General features: G+C 46.4%; 1 protein-coding gene across 1 annotated transcript in view; it reads right to left on the bottom strand.

Annotated features, from left to right (window-relative positions):
• Window positions 1–18,793, bottom strand: part of CACNA2D3 (calcium voltage-gated channel auxiliary subunit alpha2delta 3) — an 860,744-nt gene that overhangs the window by 191,818 nt on the left and 650,133 nt on the right. The window contains exon 18 of the mRNA XM_054595275.1: window positions 1,233–1,316. Within this exon, the coding sequence (XP_054451250.1) occupies window positions 1,233–1,316 (84 nt within the window). The remainder of the gene's footprint in view (window positions 1–1,232; window positions 1,317–18,793) is intronic.

Below are 18,793 nucleotides of genomic sequence, written 5' to 3'. Positions count from 1 at the left end.
CAGCTTATAAGGAAAGAACATATATATTAGGTGTAGCACTATCAAAAGAACCTGACATGAATCCTGATGACAATGTTCAAAGAAAAAGAAAATATAAAACTCTACCAGGCCACTGAACCACCAACATGCAAGCAAAAGAATACAGATGAGGAAGTAGCGTTTTATCAAAGCGCAAAGTTATTTTGTCTGAACTTGGGTTTAGAAAGACTTAATACAGATGTAGAAGGAAATAGGTTAAATTCTGAAACAGATGTGATTTTTGCACTTTATAGGCAAGGAAGAAAATCAGAGATTTATGCTAGCTGAGATGTCCAGGGAACAGAGGATGGAGGAGAAGAAAAGCTACAGCGAGAGAACTGCCAGGCTGGGCATACTTCTGGAAGCTTGAGAACCCAGCCTGGGGACTTCAAATGGTCTCCATCAACATCCCTCTGGAAAGGAGGGCAGAGGGAGGGAGGCAAACAATGCTGACTCAAAGTTGAAACTTAAGAGAGGACCCCAGACCAATCAGGGAGGATGCACGCAGCAGAGCATGGCCTTGGCACAGAGACAATAGAGAGAGGTGAGGAACAAGGGCCTGGACAGCAACACCTGGGTAGTTACAATTTAATTCAGGACCACCCACCTGCATTCACACAATGGTAGCCATGTCTAACAGATCTGATTTAATGAGGATGTATCAAGAAGACTGATGGGGCTAAGTTCCAAGCCTAGGAGAGTTCTCGATATGGTTCCCGAGGTTGAATCTGTGTGGGAAATGAGCATGTGGCTACTGCAATGTGGTTGGTGAAGAGGGAAAGGCTGTTACTGCCCAGGGAGGGGGCGGCCAACATGAGCTGTGCTCACGAAATCCTGACAGGTGAATTCAGACCCTGCCTTTGCACAGGGCAGAGCCACCCACACATGCTCGCTCCCCTGACCCTGACAGGTCCCATCAATGGTCCTGAACAAGCATTGGATTCATCAGCTATGGGAGGGAGAAGAGCCTCCCAGGGGACGGCTTTTGCAGACTGTGCAAAGCAGGCCGGGTGGCTGGCCTGTCTGCAACTGGTCTGACCAGCAGGAGAGCTATAAAACTCCAAACTCCATAAAAGGGCCCATTGTCTCCACGTCCCTCTGGTGGCCAGGTGTCCCTCTGGCAGGCCTCTCACTGGCTCCTGAGGCAGCCTCCAGGTACAGAAGGGGGTCCGTGGCAGCACCTTCCTCACCAGGCTTGAATACAAATCACTTACCACATCATCTCGGTCTTCCCACTCGACCTCGGAGAGGTCAACACTACTGTAGTTAGGTTTCCTTCGCTTTTTTCCTTCTTCATACTAGCAAGAGGAAGGAACAGAAAAAGAAAACATTTCTGTGAGATCACCAGCCAGGGCAACCTTTATCCTGCCAAATCCTGCTTTGCGGATGGGAACCAGGAAAGGAGGGATGTTGGTGAGAGGCCCTGTCGTGCCAGTCCTAGAGGTTTGAATAGCAGGGAGTGGAGTCCAGATTCCTCTAAACATTTGCTTTGAGCTGAGAGAATATACAAGTTAACTCTTTGCTTGATATGAATTTACCTAGTGAAGCCCTTGGCTATAAGCACAGCAGACACAGAGCAGAGTTTTCCCCCTCCTCGGGTGGTTTCTGTGTGAAATGGGGAAGAGCCTTCTCCTCTACTCCAGGGCTTTAAAAACCACTCCTTCAAAACACAGGAAAGGGTGTCTTACATATGTTACCAAATACCTAGTGGTATCTCGCTATGTTTTATAGTTCTCCCACCCCTACCTCCTGTTTCAAATGCACTCCATACCCCTTGGCTAGGCTACAAAAGCACTGATCTCTGCAGTTGGGTTCAACACCCTGGTAACGTTGTACAGACACACAGAACCTTCTACCTGCTATCACACTGGCCACAGCAGTCCTGAGCTAAGCACGGCTGCTTTACCCAGAGTGGGTGTGGGGACTGGGAATCACTGCCAGATTTAATGGCCATGAGGGCATTTCTCTGGAAAAGCTGATGAGTGCATTAATAACTGGGGAAGTGGTTTCAGCTTTTTCCCCCTAAATCGCTGGCATTAGTCATCCTGCAAGCCTACCATTTTATCAACCGGACATTCATGTGTCTGGACATTCCTGTGTCTCGGGGCCTTTAATGTTGGCTGTTGGGGTGTTTATAATGTAGGAAAGTCTGCCCTCTACTGCAGGCTAAGGAGAAGCAACCCTTTTACAAGTTCACAAGGTAGGGCTAATGGCATACTGGGAAAAAAATATATGTATGGACAGCTTTTCTCGTGTTTGGTTTTGTCTCTAAATTGGTCATCTTTTGGTTTAATTGGCAAGATTCTAAGTGAGATGCAGAGTCACTCTAAGTGTTTGAAGACTCCAAAACCACAGGTTGCCATTTGGAACATGGCTCGGCTACTCCGGAGACAGGTGCTGAAGGAATACCAGACATGAAGGAGAAAATCACTGTCTACAGGTTGGACCAAACAGGTCTAAACTGGCCCCCAGTGAAATCTAGGGAGAGAGACCAGAGAGAGAGCCCCTGTGGGGCCAGACAAGGCCAGATGGTTTCCCCACCCTTGTTCCTTCTGTATTTTGACTGCATTTCAGGATTCTCCAAGACATCTCTGGAGACTGCCCACCCCAACATCTAGGAAGGCCACCTCGCGTCTAAAGGGCAGTGGGCCCTGGTCACCCCTGGCCAAGTAGCCTTCCGCTCCCTCCTCTGAGGTTCCCAATTAACAGACGTTCACGGTCAGTTTTATGACATCAGATCCACTCCAGATGAGGAGGAAGGGAAGTAGTTCCCTCAGAAGCCGCTGTAAACGATAGCAGATTCTCAGTTGGATCCTGTTACGGAAAGTTCGTGTATGCAGGGAAGCTCTGGTCCTTGTGAGAGCCAGGCTGAACGGAGTGGGAGGAACAGGACGAGGTCAGTGGGGTTGTCGCCAGAGCCTCACAATGAGGAGGTGTGATGGGGAGGGGCGTATGACACGAAGACTCCCGATTGTCCCCCTGAGGAGCTGGAGTCAGACACTCTTGGACCATTGTTACCTGTGCTAATGGCTCCAAGTCCCACTTTAGTAAGAGCCATTACTGAGAGCCACTAGGCCCCCAGAAGTTTGTGCAGCCCAGATTCTGATGGTGAAAGGCAGAACTTTCACAGTTTCTTGGGTGGAAGTTCTTCCTTTGGTCTTTCCAAAATGCTCCTTCATTCATTTATTCAACCTGCATTTATGGGACACCTAGTGCGTGGGATGTACGAAGAATACATGGTCAATTAACCAGGACTCCTCCTTTCCCAAGGACTTGCTGACAGTTAATGACCCTTCTGCCTCTGGAAGGTCAATTCATTGCCCATCACACATGGAAAAATGGGCTCAAACAATTTAACCAACAAGTCAAATAACAAGTTAGATAAGATCACATAGCCAGTACAAGGGAGGACACCCTGTCCCCACAGCCCCTGGCCAAATTTGCACGGCTAAGCCTCATGTTATTTCAGCCACTCTTAAAGAAATTTAAAAAGACCCCAAGGTCCAGAGCATCAAATGTTTCTGCATCCTCAGAAAGTGTCCAACTGTCTTTGTTAGAAGAGGACAGCACAGTGATCCTACCACTTACTGGGCATGTGACTGAGCAATGTGCCAAACTGTTCCAAGCTTCCTTTTTCTCAGTCACAAATGGGAGAAACAAGAGTGCCTCCATAGCCAAGGGAGGCTGAGAGGATTAGATACTGTATGTAAAGTGGCAAGCACATTCCTAGGCATGAGGTAAATCCTTACTATGTGACTAGCATGATTCCTGAGAGCCATGACCTTGTTGGCAAAGACACAGGCTCACTATAAACAATTGGTTAATACTTCATTTCCACAGCATGAAGGGACTCATTTAATAATTTCACAGGTCACAGTTCTGCAAACCATGGGCAGGCAGGACATGTTTGTTGAAGAGGATGATCGCACACGTGTGTCTTCTCCCGATGTGAATTGTACACATCAAGAGTTGTCTACTCAACACCAAGTTGGGACTTGAGACTCTCCTGACAGAAAAATTTATACTTGTGCTAAATAACCCAAGTTCTTTTAGATGGCATCTGGCAAAAGTGGAATTGCAGAGAACCCTCGATTTCTGATCTTTCCTAAAATGTCTCTCTTCATTTTCTTAATAACCACTCGAGAAATGCACTGCATTATATTATTAGTATTCATGAAACTTGAAGAGATTAAAGAGTGAGGGAAAGTAAGATTTCCCAGCATGCTGATCAATAAGCCACCATATTCCAACAAGTCTCTGTCATTTAATTTCATTGAAAGAAACAGACAGGGTGGGAGATATTTCCTCTGCAACTCCATTTTAGGAATGCCTCTCCACAGTGTCTCGTTAACCACGCATGTGAAACAGGTCCGGAACACTTTGTATTTGGATCTTTATTAATGGATGAGCTCCTTTAGAATATAAATAATAATGTAGCAGAATGATTAATTTGGGTGAGACAAGAAAAAGTGGTCTGTTGCATATATAAAACAGGCTAAGAATGATGAGTAAACTCTAGTGTAATGACCCAACTCCACCTTTTTTCATTTGCCCCATTAAGAAACATTAAATGGCTAGAGATTAGACCTTCTTTAGAAGACACCTGTGCTAGATTGCCACCACCCATTCCCCACATTTTACATGGTGATCACTTTTTTGTTCCTACAGGGAACCCCTTGAACCCACATCAATAAATATACTTCTAGTGAAAGTAAGGCCACCCTTGGTTCTGAGGTAGACAGTGACCTGAGCATATGAAGAAGACCCAGATCTCTCCAGGACATAGCGATTTGTTCAGAGATGGGGACATAATAACTCGGGTCAACCCCAAAAATACTCTACCTGGGATGCTTTCCTGGATTTATCCAGAGAAAAAGGCTCTCCATCCACTAGCATCACTAAGGTAGCAGGATGTGAACTTGAATTTCTCATGGCCACCACTACCTCTACTTCCTGACAATGAAGTCAGTGCAGAGAAAGCAGAGAACAGATACAAAACCAGTCCTGAACCATGGTATGCACACCTGAATCAAGCTGTGGCTGGAATTCATATTCTTTTGGCCATTTCACATACCAATGTATTCTCTCCTCATTATCCCCCTCCCTTTATAAAGGTTTTTTTTTTTTAAAAAAAGCTGGCTTGAATTTCAAACACAGTCAACAGAGTTCCGACTTGTATATATTGAGTGCCTTCATTTTTTTTCTTTTAAAATGAACAACTTTAAAAGTACATTTTAAGTGAAATATTCACAAACCCTGGTTCTCTAATGATTATTTAGAAATGTGTGGCTTGGTGTTCCTACACGGAACCTCTTGATTACCTCATTGCTAATTGAGATGAATTACTGTGTTTAAGCATGGCTGATCCCCGGTACCTGCTTTCCGACGGAGAGGACATATGTGTGGCCACGGATGGAGAGTGACAGAAACAGAATTAAATTCTCAGATCTCTGCCTCCCAGGCCCACTCTCCCTTCTCCCATGGGACTTGGCCTGGGACAAATCCCAGGTCCACCACTCCACTCCCTCTTCCCTGCGTGAGGATCTTGTTACTGGGGCCGAGGCATCGTATATGGCATTTGTTAGTGTATCTGTAATCTGTAACTTCCTTTGAAAATGTGATTAACGAATTGCAAACGGTTTCCAAAGGTTTATAAACAGATACTTTGAGAGCCACAGGTAGGTTTGTAGTTTTTGGTGCCTGTTTTATGAAAAAAATATGTGAGGGAGAATTTAATAAGGAAAGATATTCTGTGCCATGAAATACTTTGAGGTGGAGTTTTAAATAAAGGCCAGATGTGGTGAACACACAAACCAGCCTGTGGCCTAGGAGGATGGGACAAGAGGTGCACCCATTGGAGGAAGAAGCTGGAACGATGTGGGGGCACGCCGAGCTCCAGGACCCTCTCGGCAGTGCTAACTGTCTGCTGCGCATGCCCTTTGCACTACCTGCAGACTGACTTTGGAAGCACAATGGGATAGGCTACAGTGATGGCCAGGTTCATGTTGGTTTGAAAAACCGAAAAATGCCTTTGGTTTTTCTGTGTTCTTTTGGGAAAGGCCAGAGGAAATTAGCTACACACATCCATGCAGCCTCTGTGAAACAAATATTGTGTGTGTTAATAATTGATAAACTGTACGTGCTGCTCCATGCTGCCAACAGGAAGGAAGGAGATGGGGGTGGGAGGCCCACAACTAGAGAGAGGAAGAAGCTTTGCCCAAAGCTAATGCCATCTGCAGAAGGGGTGTGGCTGAGGGCCAGGAGCCAGACATTGTCTGGGCAGATGTTTCTCTCCCAGGACAGCCATGGTCCTCAGCTGGTGAACACCTTGGCCATATCCCCCGAGGTCCCGGCCTCCTCTTGTCTCAGAGACTTAAGTGGCCATTATAGAAGGAAAGAAGGCATATCCTCACTCTTCCATGCATAAGAAAGTAAGGTCTAATGGCTCCTGGGTACTTCATTTCTTCACCCCATCCATTCATTCCCTCACTTGCTCATTTGATCACCCTCATACCCCCAAATATCGTAGGACCCTGAATACTGATCAGGTGCTGAGCCATGCCCAAGTGAGCCTTGGAAAAGCACAGAGAAGCTGTCAGAGCAGGATACTCTCCTGCCCTCAAGTTGCAGATCATGATTCACTACCAGTGAATCAGTCCAGTTAGGAGACGGGTTAAAATCCAGGGCCCCAGAGTCAGGCTCAGAACTCATCAGGTTTTCATCTCCAGGCTGAATACACTCTGGGGCCAGCATGCACTCACCCCAGCTCCTGGGGGCTAACAGGTATCTGCTCACCTCTAGGATGAAAAGAACAGCATCCACCTCACCGGGCTGTGGTGAGAAGCAAATGGGTACAAGCATGGCTGAGAACAGAGCAAGAGGGCTTGAGAACATGCCCACTTGGCCAGCAGCATTAACTGCCCCTGTTATTGTTGAGATACGGCAGCCCCTCTTGCTGCCTCATCCCTAGAGAGTACATTCATGGGATAAAATGGCTGTTAACAGTACAGTTGTTTATTAATATTTTTATTACTTTAAAGAGGCAATTCAACTTAGCAAGGTAGCCAATTCTTCTAAAGGTCAAAGGGAAGGCTCTCAAAAGGAATGGTTCCCTGGCCAAGCGGCCGGACAGGCCTGAGACAGAGTGATAGTCTTTTCCCCTGCTATTTGCAAATCAAGGTTTGTGACTATAACAGCATGTCCAGCCTCAGGGCAGGGGACTCTAGGAAAAGGGACCCCCAGTGGCTGGTATCAGTCACTGTTCTCTTGGCTACAATCTAAACAGTTTGGGCATTTGCTGTTTTTTGAGGGGGTTTTTTCCATCCTGATTATCCATGTATCAACTGCTCATTGTAGAGAATTTGGAAAATAATGAAAAGCACAAGAAATAAAAAATATATTTCCTTCACTACCACAATGCAGGGATCATTACTTGATATTCTGCTCTTTTCCAAAGGGTACCTTGAAGCAGTTACTGCTTTCAGTTTTCTAAGTTCATTGTTTCTCCAACAAGGAGAATTCACAAAATGTAATAACCAACCTGTTCTGCTTTCTAAATCACTGCCTTTAGTGAGGAAGGAAGGGAGGAAGGAAGGAAGGAAGGAAGGAAGGAAGGAAGGAAGGAAGGAAGGAAGGAAAGAAAGAAAGAAGGAAAGAAAGAAGGAAAGAAAGAAAGGGAGAGAGAAAGAGACGGAGGGAGGGAGGGAAGGAAGGAAGGGGGAGAAAGAGAGGGAGGGAGGGAGGGAAGGAAGGGGGAGAAAGAGAGGGAGGGAGGGAGGGAAGGAGAAAGGAAGGGAGGGAGGGAGGGAGGGAAGAAGGATGAAAGAAGGAAGGAAGGAAGGAAGGAAGGAAGGAAGGAAGGAAGGAAGGAAGGAAGGAAGGAAGGAGGGAGGGAGGGAGGGAAGGAAAGAAGGAGGGAAGGGGGAGAAAGAAAGGCAGGCAAAGTTTTCTGCTAGCCAGCTTCTCCCTCACATCCTATCATTTTCATGAAGAGTGACTGTGTCTTCTGCCAGGTACTACGTTAAGCTCTGAACATATCTTGTCTAATTCTCACAACTCCAAGGGAAGGATAATTGCCTCCCAGATGGGAAAATGCAGAGCTCAGAGATGTGGGTCATTTGGTAACATGTTCATAGGCAGTGGAAATTGAGATTCAAAACCAACTCTGCCTGGTTTCTGAGCCTCTGGTGTTCATGAGCCTCAGCTCTGCCACCTTGGACATGGTCTCCTTGCCAATGCATGTCCTCAGCTCAGACGACAACTACTGATGGGACTGCGCATAGCAGGCATGTGAATGGCTGCGGAAACACTCTGGAAGTCAAGTCCTACCAGCCATTCATGTTTCTGTTCACAGTGGGCTCTTTCAGGCCACCCTGAAACTGGCCTTGCTGACCAAGGATGCAAGAATCAGCTTCAAATTCAGAACAACTACAGTATATTGAGTGAGTGCAGTGAACTAAGTATCATGCCACATGCCCAATATATGATGTCATATTAACACAATGCCCAGTAACCAAAATCCAACTCAGGGCCTCAGAGAAGCCTTGGAGGGCCTGGGATAGCACTGCAGCTAGGATTTCCATGAAAGTCATCCAGGTCCCTTAGTGTGTAGCTAAGCCTTCTAGAGAAGATACATGACTAGACAACATAGATGTTATGCCAGAAGAGAAATTCTGATGAGTCTGTATTCGAAGATGAAATAATTCATGTTCATGGAAAGATGAGAAGCTCAGATACACTGGAGGCAAACAGGGCCATGAGGGTGTGTCCAAAAGCAGCCAGAAGGTGGGAGAGAGGCAACAGGGCATGTTGAGACAACAAGCCTTTTCCTTTTTCTGAAGGTACCATGCTCTTATTAATTAGTGTTTTTAAGTGTCTCAAAGATGAAAAGTCCTATGTGCTCTCTTAGTATGATTACAAAATCCTTTTGATCGCTGTAAAACTAAAACAGCTTTGGTATTTTTTTTAAAGAAACAACAATTAACAGGCTGCTTTGAAAACCCAAATGACCTTTATCTTAAATCAGTGTCCTCTGCGTCTCCATGAGTCATAGGCACTGTGTGTGGGGAGGAGGTGGCCTCGCCCCACCACCATTTTTTTAGGTCAAACCCGGCTTACTACTGGTGGCTGCATTTAAATTTCCATTCTCAAAAAGCCCGCACATCCTACAATAGCAAGCTAGTCATAAAAATTAAAATTGTGCTGAGTGGTTGGATAGCAGGAACTGTTTGTGCCACAGCAAGAGGAGAGGAACAGGACTCGGATGCGAGGAGAGGGGCTCACCTTCTGACTCAGGTGATGGGTGAGGCCAGAAAAGACCACCCCTCAGTAGAGAAGAGAAAAGGGAAAATGTACCGGATACTACATACAAAACAAAGATGCATGTGAGCGCCTGGGAGACAGCTACTCTGATAAGTGAGAACACCCTGAGACAAAACTCTCTCTAAAGTCTCCTGAGCAAAGGTTAGAAGCACAACAGCTTTTAGAATGAATTTCAAAATTTCAAATAGAGTTGCGCCAGGTTCCTAAGCATAGACATGTGCCAATTATATTCCATATTTCTTATAAAAATCCCAAATGCCACTGAGTGGTTAGATTACATTGAGAGTAAAAAGAGGACCTATATAATTTGAGACTGTGTCTGTGACATTTGACAAGCAACTTTTTGTTTGCATTTATATAACTTTACTTGGCATATTCCTTTGAGAAATTAACTATCTACAGAAGAGCATCAGGTGTATAGAAACTGTCAGACTGTTTTGAACATGAGGTAGAATTGGTTTCAGTTTAGAAACTGCAAAGACAATGAATTTCCTTATTCACTCAAGTGATATCAGGAAACAGTATAAACCCGTGTAAACCCACACTGCAACACAATGTATTAGCCTTTGAATGATGCCGTAGAAGGAGTTCTCATGTTGCTGGTTTTCTCTTGCAGACAGAACATTCCCAGTACCCCATCCCCAGCCCTGTCACAGGGAAAGGATGCCTGTTCCACTACTTCAGCTTTGAGGGATGGCAGTTAGAACAGAGAGATCTCTCAAGTTAAGGCTGTTGTGCTAAATCACATGAAGAGCAAGAAGCTGGCAATAAATTTGCAAGTGAAGTAAATAGAGATATGTGGAAAGGAGGGCAAGGAACCCTTCCTTCTAAGCCAGCTGCAAGTACCCTGGACTCTGGTTTATGCCTGTAGCGGCATCAGCCTCTGTCAGGCTGCAATGCCTTCATCACATGAGCACTAGTGAGTGTGAATACAATTTTATTTAGGAAGCTCTTGGTATGAGAACTTGATTTTGTTTCTCTTTTTCTGCTAATTTTTTTCTAGATACTTGTGAAGGAAGAGAAGTCAGGAAGGAATCAATCTTTGTGGCACACCCTCCATGAAAGTTTCTCTGATTTTTCCAGCTACAGTCTCTCTCCCTTCTCTTCTGGGGTGGCCCTTGCTCTGCACATCCCCAAGGACACCGGACTTTGCAGCATAAACATGCATGTGACCATCTTTTCAACCTATCTGCTCTCTTCCCTAGCCACGTCCTGACCACCAGACTCAGTGGGTTCTCATCCATCATTGGTTCATCCTGACCACTGGACTGGTGACTGAGCAAAATATTTAGTTTTGATATGTTTTAAATGGGAGTCTGAATTCTACTGATATATCTCATGCAAAAATGGCTCTGGATGCTTGCTGGTATGACTAAGCCCAGGAGACTTCTGACGTCACTTATGGTTGAAAGGAAAACCAAAGGTCTCCTAGTGAGGCTGACCAAGTTCTCTGAGTCTTATATTTGTCTGTGATCATGGATTCATGAGCAGAGACTGAGTACAATCACAGAAAGAGGCCAGTGGGTCTGGCAAAGTAGATAGAGCTCAGTAAATTGCTACAACCATCACTTCTATCTAAGTGTCTCTTGAAGTTGAATCACATCTTTCCATCCCTCACACCACCAATTAGTGACAGCCCCCATGATACCTCACCCCTTCATGGGGATGAGTGCTTCTAAGCATCCCTGCCTGGGCTCTACCCCTCCAACATAGTCTCCATTGTCCATTCAGGCAGGTGCTTCTGCTCCCAAAACTGACTGCATCACTGTTTGGTCTGGAATCCTCGTGGCTCCCCCACGTTCTTTAGGATAATGTCTGACATTCCAGAATGCCCGGTCCCTATCACTCTGACTCTGCTGGCTGTTCTGGCCCCTCTCTAGCCACTATCCTGCCTCTCACCACACTCCCCAGCTAGACTGAGCCTGCTACTAAAAATGCCATTATTATAGCCTTCAAGCTTCTGCACACATCACTCCATCTATTCTCAACACTCTTCACCCCCCACTCAAAGTCAAGTGACCACTAAGGGCTCAGCAGAGACATCACCTCCTCCAGGAAGTCCACACTGGCCTGTCCTTGGTCAGTTCAGGTCCTTCCTGCATCCCGCTCAGTCTCCTGTAGTAGCTCCATCTCCACACCCATTGCACTGCCCTGCAAATCAGTTGCTTACTTGCAGTGCCCGGGAGAGGAGGTTCTCCATAATTATTTGATGAAAGAGTGAGCAGAGGAAATGAACAAATTAGGACGTGTACCCACTTAATAAATGTATGTGTAACACTTGCTATATGCCTGGCCTGTTCTAGGCATTTTTGTGAACATGAACTCATTTAATCCTTGTAACAATCTCACACAGTAGGCACTATTTTTATCCTCATTTTTCAACGAAGGGAACTGAGTCCAGGGAGGTTGAGTGACTTGTCCACGGTCACACAGATGATAGTGGCAGAGCTGAGGTTGACCCCAGACATCTGTCCTCAGAGACTGCTGTGCTCTGTGGTGAAACAGGTAGCTGTGAACCTGAGGGTGCTCCTGGCACCTGCCTGAGATGCATCCTGCCAGGGCTCAGGAAGATGATGGCAAGGTTACCTGTGGTCATCACCAAGCAGCTGCCTGCGATTCCGCACCCAGCACAAATGAGTTTCAAACTAACTCTCAGAGGAATCTTTCCATTGAACACACACACACATATACACAGGGGTAGGGCTGAAGTAGGTTTACGGTTCTTTGTATGGAAAATAATACGATAATTAATAAATGGTACAAGTATAAGTTCTGTTTCCTGTTCCCACAGCTTCAAACCTATTTTTGCCCCTACCTGTGTATACAGGTTTGTATTTGTATTTGAGCCTTCACTGAAGGAGTGCCCAGCCCAAACTACTCCCAAAGCCGCCGCAGTGCTGGGCGTCAGATAAATGCCTTTGCTCCTCCCAGTTACTCTTCCTGGAGTGTAGGTACACACTTAGATTCTCCAGGGGAAGCGAGCATTTGGGACAATTAGAACATTTTACCCTATTCTAATACTCAGAATACATTTCTGAAATCTCTGCACTTCTTTACTGGGGGAGCGGGGGGCGGGGTGTGGTGTGGGGAGGTTACAATACTCTGTGATGCCTGTCATCTTCCTAATGTCCCAGGTAAACCCTCTATCTGATTTTTCTCCTCTTTTCTCTGTTTAACCTTCCCATCCCCAAGAAATTAAGCTCAGCTCACTGGGTGCTTTCTTCTGCTTTGTCACATCTCTTCCAGGTAGTGCCCCTGCTTCGATTTAAATATGCCTGGAATATTCTTTAGCAGAGGGGTCCTTGGGCTTTTGATTGAATTGAGAGTAAGTGTGTGTGTGTTCCTTCTAGATGATGTTCTAGATCTTTCTCTTGCAGAATGCAGCCTCACCTCCGCCTGGGGTGAATTGCATGCCTTTGTCTGTTGGACTTTGGTTTCACAGGCATTGGATACAAATGGAGAAGTCATATGGGTATGGCCGATGCCACCCTGACTTGTTCCTCAGGAGATATTCACCCTTCCAGGGAGCAACAGGCTCAGAAAGCACTGAATTTCAGATTTGAACCCAGAGCTCCCTGGGTTGATGCTGGCAGGCCAGCCTGTCATTTGGGATTTCTGGCCCTGGTCAGCTGGTACATGAAAGCATTCAATCCTGTGAAACCCCCAACCACAGGCAAAAGAAATGCCAGCTATTGAGTGCCACTTTATCACATGATCACTTATGTGTGTACGGGGGAGTTGTTAGGTCAAGGGCAGGGTAGACACCATCTCAAGGGGAAAGAGGCAAGTGAGATTGAGAACTTCTAGCCAAAACCTTCCTGCCTTAGCCAAACTACTTTCTGTGTCAATATTTCAGATATGAGTGTGTCTCCCTTAGCCTGTGAACAGCACAGAGAGAAAATGTGGGAATGGTACCTGGGAGGTGTGTTCCCAAACAAAGGTGCCTGTGGCAGTCAGTGAAGAGGTAATCGTCCAGGCACCTTCTCAGTGATGTGCAGTGGTCAGTTCAGGGTGTGGTAGGGATTCAATTATTGTGCCAAAAAGCCCATGATCTCAACCTTTTTATTTGCATTCTTTGGGTCTTATCATTTAGGATTATGTAAAAATGACAGCTGCTTATAATTATTTGGAGGTTTGAGCTGCAATAATTAAAAACAGCTGCCTTTATCTTACCGCTACCAGACTTAACCCCGCGAGGTTGGGTCTACTGAACTTCAAAGAAGGAAGCAAGAAATAAAAGAAAACTCCACACATTACTAACAAATTTCTAGTGATTCATTTAAATGTATAACCAGTTATTCCAACAGCCTTCAAACCTTTAATTATCTTTTAAATATATATAATTTGGGACTGCTAATTAGATAGCAATTTAATGCTCTCATGGGGATTCAGATGCACTGTCTTTCTAAAATGCAAACTCCCGGAGGAATACCCATTGGCATTCAGATGATTGAATTCTTCAGTTATTCAAATGAGCATGGGCATTTACCCTGTTGGAATCATTTGAATATTCCGCTGTCAGCCCCAGCTGTAGGTTTACAGGGCTCCACCAGAGACGGAGGGTAAGGCTAGGTTTTCTCCAAGTCCAAGTCCAACCCTCTGGAGAGAAACTAGTCAGGCCTGGAGGCCTAACCTCACTCTACAACTCAGTGCAGCCTCCTCTTAGAGGCAGATGGCTCTGTTTTCCTGTTTTAAGGAGAAACACACTTTCCTGGAATTCATAGTTGAGAACGCTTTACACCTCCCTTCCCAGGAGTTCTCCATGCTGGTCAGTCTGCTATTGTCTGGGCAGTTAACATTTTAATTAATAACTCTCTCCCCCAACAGGCTGCTGCAGATGGAGGAGTGAGGGTTTCACTCTGCCTGGAGCTTCCACTTCCTGCATATTCCTACCCGTTGAGACAGTCCTTTAAATTATATAAAGATGTGCATCACATGGAGAAAAGCAATTGATCAATGAGATGACACTGGGCAATGACAGAAGCCAGCTCTCCCGTCTCAGTCCCTCAGCATGGCTGGGCCTGCATTCCTGAGGCGGGCTGGTAGCTGGCAGCTGAGCCTCATTTCCCCCGCCAGGGGAGGGAGGTGCAGACAAATCTATATGAATTTTTAAGAGATCATTATTCAACACATTGCATGTAATTACATTTTGATGAGCTTTTTATTGCTAATTCATCATCCAAGATGGGGCATTCTAGATATGAAATTAATCTAGTGAAACAAAGGTCACAGTGTGTCCAGTGGAAAGAAAACCTTTGTCCTCATTAAAATCTTTTGCCAAACAATAAAACAACAATAATGCTATCTCCAAACCAAATTTCCTTAAAGTGCCTCTGGATTATTATCCGCAAAAAGCCGTTGCTCTTGGTACTTCTAAATGCAAATGTGGATTCTTCAAGCAGGCTGGGACCTGAAATAGAATAGGAAATGTGCCTGATGCCATCAGGTTAATGCAAAGGTCTGTGTGGGTGCACAGAGAACTGTAGTCGAGGTGCTAGTCTAGAGTAAGTCAGTCGTGGCAGAGAAATATCAACCCTTTGGTGTCTTGGCTTGAGTTCTCTCTGAAGCAGACCCTAGTAGACTGGGACTCAAGAGCAAGGTTTTTCCTTGAGATGGTTTCCCAGCAAATGCCTGTAGGAACATGGCAAAGTGACTCAGAGACAGAGGAGGGCAGGCAGCCAACACAAGGTGCATCACCGAGCGCATTAGCACTGTGGGTTCCGGAACCCGAATCCCATGGTGGGCTCTGGGCTCCAGTGTGGGGCCGGTACCTAGAGATATCCCACCTGTCCGGTGCGAGTGCTCTCTGGCCTCGGGTGGAGGGATGCTAATCCTGGCACATCTGGCCTGCTGCGTGCTTGAGAAAAGTGGAATCCAGAAGCCAGAGACCATCTTTACCTAGGTGCTGGCAGCCGCAAGCCAGGCTGGCACGTGTGGAAATGGCGAGGGCTCAGGGCAGACGGGCAGGCATCAGCAGGAACCGCTGTACTAAGCATGTTCCCAAAGAGAAATTTGTCAATAAAACCTCCAGCCGCTCTCCCTAGCCCTTTGGAAGTCTGTTCTAAATCTACCAACAGATTCCGTACAGGACATATTAAACATCCCCATGCCTCAGGGGTTTTGTGTACACATTTCCCTCTGCCTGCCTCTACAGCCTTGGCACAGCAAATTCTTTTTCTTCCCTCGGACTTCAGGGCTCAGCTGAAAATGTCATCCCTAAGAAGGGTTCTCCCTGACCATCCGACTCAGGGAAGTGTTTCTCCCTACTTTTTTGTTTCCTTAGATCCTCCTTCCTTTGGAGAACTTATCCAAAATGTGTGCAACTCTTTGTTTACTCATCAACTTTTAAAAAAGTATCTTCTCCATGAGACTACAAAACACCAAATGAAGGGGAAATCAGTCTGTCTTGTTTTATCACTAGGTCCCCTGAATCTAACAGCATGCCTGGCACATGAGAGGTGTTCAGTAAATACATGGCAGACCAAAGGGCCAGTGGGAGGGAGGGCAAGGAAGGGAAGGGAGGAAAGGAAAGAGGGAGGGAGGTAAAGCCGGAGGCAGGAGCAAGGGAGGGCTCCAGAAGCACAAGAATGAGGCAGTGACAAGGCAGTGACGAGGCAGTGATGAGGCAGTGATGAAGCAGTGACAGTCATGCATCCAGGTGTCTGGAGGGCCCTTTGCTGCTTTGGTTGTGCTGAACTGCATCACCGACTGTGACCTCAGCTCACAAGCTGCAACCCAGCTCCCTGCAGCCTTCCTCAGCCACCCTTTCCACAGCTAGACACGACGTCCTTTTATAAATTCTACTTCTTGCAGTAATTTCCACCTCAGTGCTTAATAATATGCTGTCATTGTGTGATCAGTTTCCTATATGTGGGTCTTCTCTCCCCATTTATTTATTATTCCACTTCCTCTGTTAGGTACCTTGCCAGGCCCTGCATGTACAGGGTGAAGAAGTAATCTGTCCAGTGTCTGGTTGAGATTGCTTGCTATGCTGTGAGGGGGCACATGTGTCAAGATATTTCTAGAGTGTGGAGCAAGGCCCAAACTCTGAGGCCTGAGCAAGAAGCCTGGTGGGCAGAGGAGAGAGGTCTGGGGGCATCGGGGTAGGGTGCAGTTGAGAGGAAAGTTTTGTGAGGAGGAGAGGGAAGAGGTGCAGACTGTAAACTCCTTTAGAGCATGGGTCAGAGCAGCACCCAGCAGTGGTTCCCCGACCTGCAGATCCAGTAGGTTTATCAGCCAGGCAACAGAGATCAATTCTTAATCAACAGAGACCAAAAGGAGCATTTACTAGAAGTGTAAATAAATAAAGGAACTGATAGAGTATCTTTTCCTCTTGCCTTTTCCCTTCCTCCCTCTTTCCCTCCGCTCCTTCCTTCCTGTTTTTCCTTCCTCCATCACTTCCTCTCTAGCTTCCCCTTCCATTTCATTCTTCCTCTTTCCTCCCATTCGTCCTTCTTTCCTTTCTCCTTCCTCTCCTTCTTTCTGGAGAGAGTAAAGACTTAAGGAAAACAAACCTTCCATCTACTCATACCTTTGTATTGGTCAGGGCCCCAGCAGGAAGCACATGGCATAGTCAAGCTGGCTAATTAAGGAAAGTTTAATAAAGGGGCTATTGTAACGGTGTGTGAGTAGGGTGTAGAAAACCACAAAAAATGGGGCAGTACTCTGAAGCCAAAAGCAGAGGGGACCTTTTCTTCCATCTGCATGAAGGGTCAAAGGAAGGAGCAGTCCCAGGAGCCCACAGAGACAGCAAGGGAGGATAGGTGGCTTTAGATGGAATGCAGCCGGCCCCAGAGGACACAAGGTTGAATGGACACTGCCTGCCCTCTACTCTCCCCATTTCCTGTGGGCCTCCCCTCAGGAGCAAGCCCCAGATCAAAGGAGACACTGCTGAGCTCCACACAGGTCAGCCCGCGGAACAGAGAGCAGAGGGCAAGGGCAGACCTGTCTGCCGCAGCCAAGGCAGGCCTTCTAGCCCAGCTTTCATTTTGTAAAAGAACCTCATACTCATTACACAGCTTCAGAATTAAGGGAGGTTCTTTCAATCACATAGGTTAAATCTTATAAAAAATGACAGTGCCTATAGTCATCTATTTTTTCCTGATGATTGACCCCACTTTACTTTATAATTGACATCAGTTAGCATATGAGACAAGTACTAACACACAGGATGTTTTGAAGATTTAGGAGGCAAAGCACACAGGCACGCTCAGCATAGAGCCTGGCCCCTAACGCCCTTACTAACAACGGCACTGTTACTGATAGTGCCATTTGCTAAACCCCACCTATGCCCGGAGTGTCTATGTGCACATCTGGCCACAGAACTGGGGGACTGAGGCACTGTTGAGGTTCACAGTACAGCATGTAGCTCCACTGCACATAAACCCAAGCACCCCACTAACTTGCTTATTCCCCAAACTCAGGAGGTGTAAGTGGTCCCAGCTCAGAGCTGCATGCTTCCACTCAAGTGTCCAGACCCCGAGTTCAAACAGTGTCCTCAACAATTTCATCAAGAGGAAAGCATGCAAGGCTCTGTTTTCGCTTTTGCCAAATGATGTATTTCAAAAAGAACAGGCTCGCTACGTGGGGGTCACACAGTCTTGTTTATTTTTTCTCAGCGAACACACTCCTCTGAGCAGATACATTTACTAAGCATCCGTTAATTCTTTCTTTTAAACTAAATGGGATGGATTCAGACCAGGCCTAAGTTGGAGTCCCTAGGCTCTGCGCAGAGAATGTGGCTGGCAGAGACGGCAGCCTCCGCACCGGGCACTCGGCGGTGCCCGGGCGCCACCTACTGGACAGCCTCCTTCAGTTCAGCGGCCCGAGCGAAGAGCCAGGAGGCTGGGAAGGGATTCTAGCACCTGAGTCACCTGAAGTTTTGTGTGCAAGCCACCTCCTCTGGGAAGCCCTCCCATATCAAAAGGCACCCTGCCTTGAGCAAAGTAGACACCTCCTGTGGGAGCCCCTAGATCTTCTTGGCCTCTCTGGCTGTCAGGAAACTCTTGCTTTGTGCACTGAACTTCTTGTGGGCAGGGACATTCTTCTACCTGCTTCTATGTCGCCATTAGCTAGCACAGTGCTTGACTCCAGGAACACCTGATGAATGCTTGCAGGCTAGCAGGGCAGAGGGAAAGGCAGAAAGAGAGGAGGTATTGACCAATCACCCATGCCTCAACTTCTGCACCTGAGGTAGCAAGGATTCAATCAAGATTTCATAAGCAAAATGAGAACTGCATTTCTCATTTTTGTAGTAAATTAGCACCCAGGCATTTAGTCATCAGCATCCTTCAAACATCATCAAAATCATTCAACAAATATTTATCTACCATCCTCCTCTATGCAGCAGTGAACTCCCAGGAATTCACAGGGGACAAGAAGGGACAGGTGGGACACACAGACCTTTACCAAGAGTGATATGTGAACCAAGAAAACTAAACGGGGGATGTGATGA

Source organism: Pteronotus mesoamericanus, unplaced genomic scaffold, assembly GCF_021234165.1.
Source record: "Pteronotus mesoamericanus isolate MK-2021 breed Mesoamerican mustached bat unplaced genomic scaffold, CSHL_Meso_final scaffold_54, whole genome shotgun sequence".
NCBI classification, from domain to species: Eukaryota; Metazoa; Chordata; class Mammalia; order Chiroptera; family Mormoopidae; genus Pteronotus; species Pteronotus mesoamericanus.
Note: the sequence above shows the minus strand (reverse complement) of the source record. Positions and strands in the feature narration are given on the sequence as shown.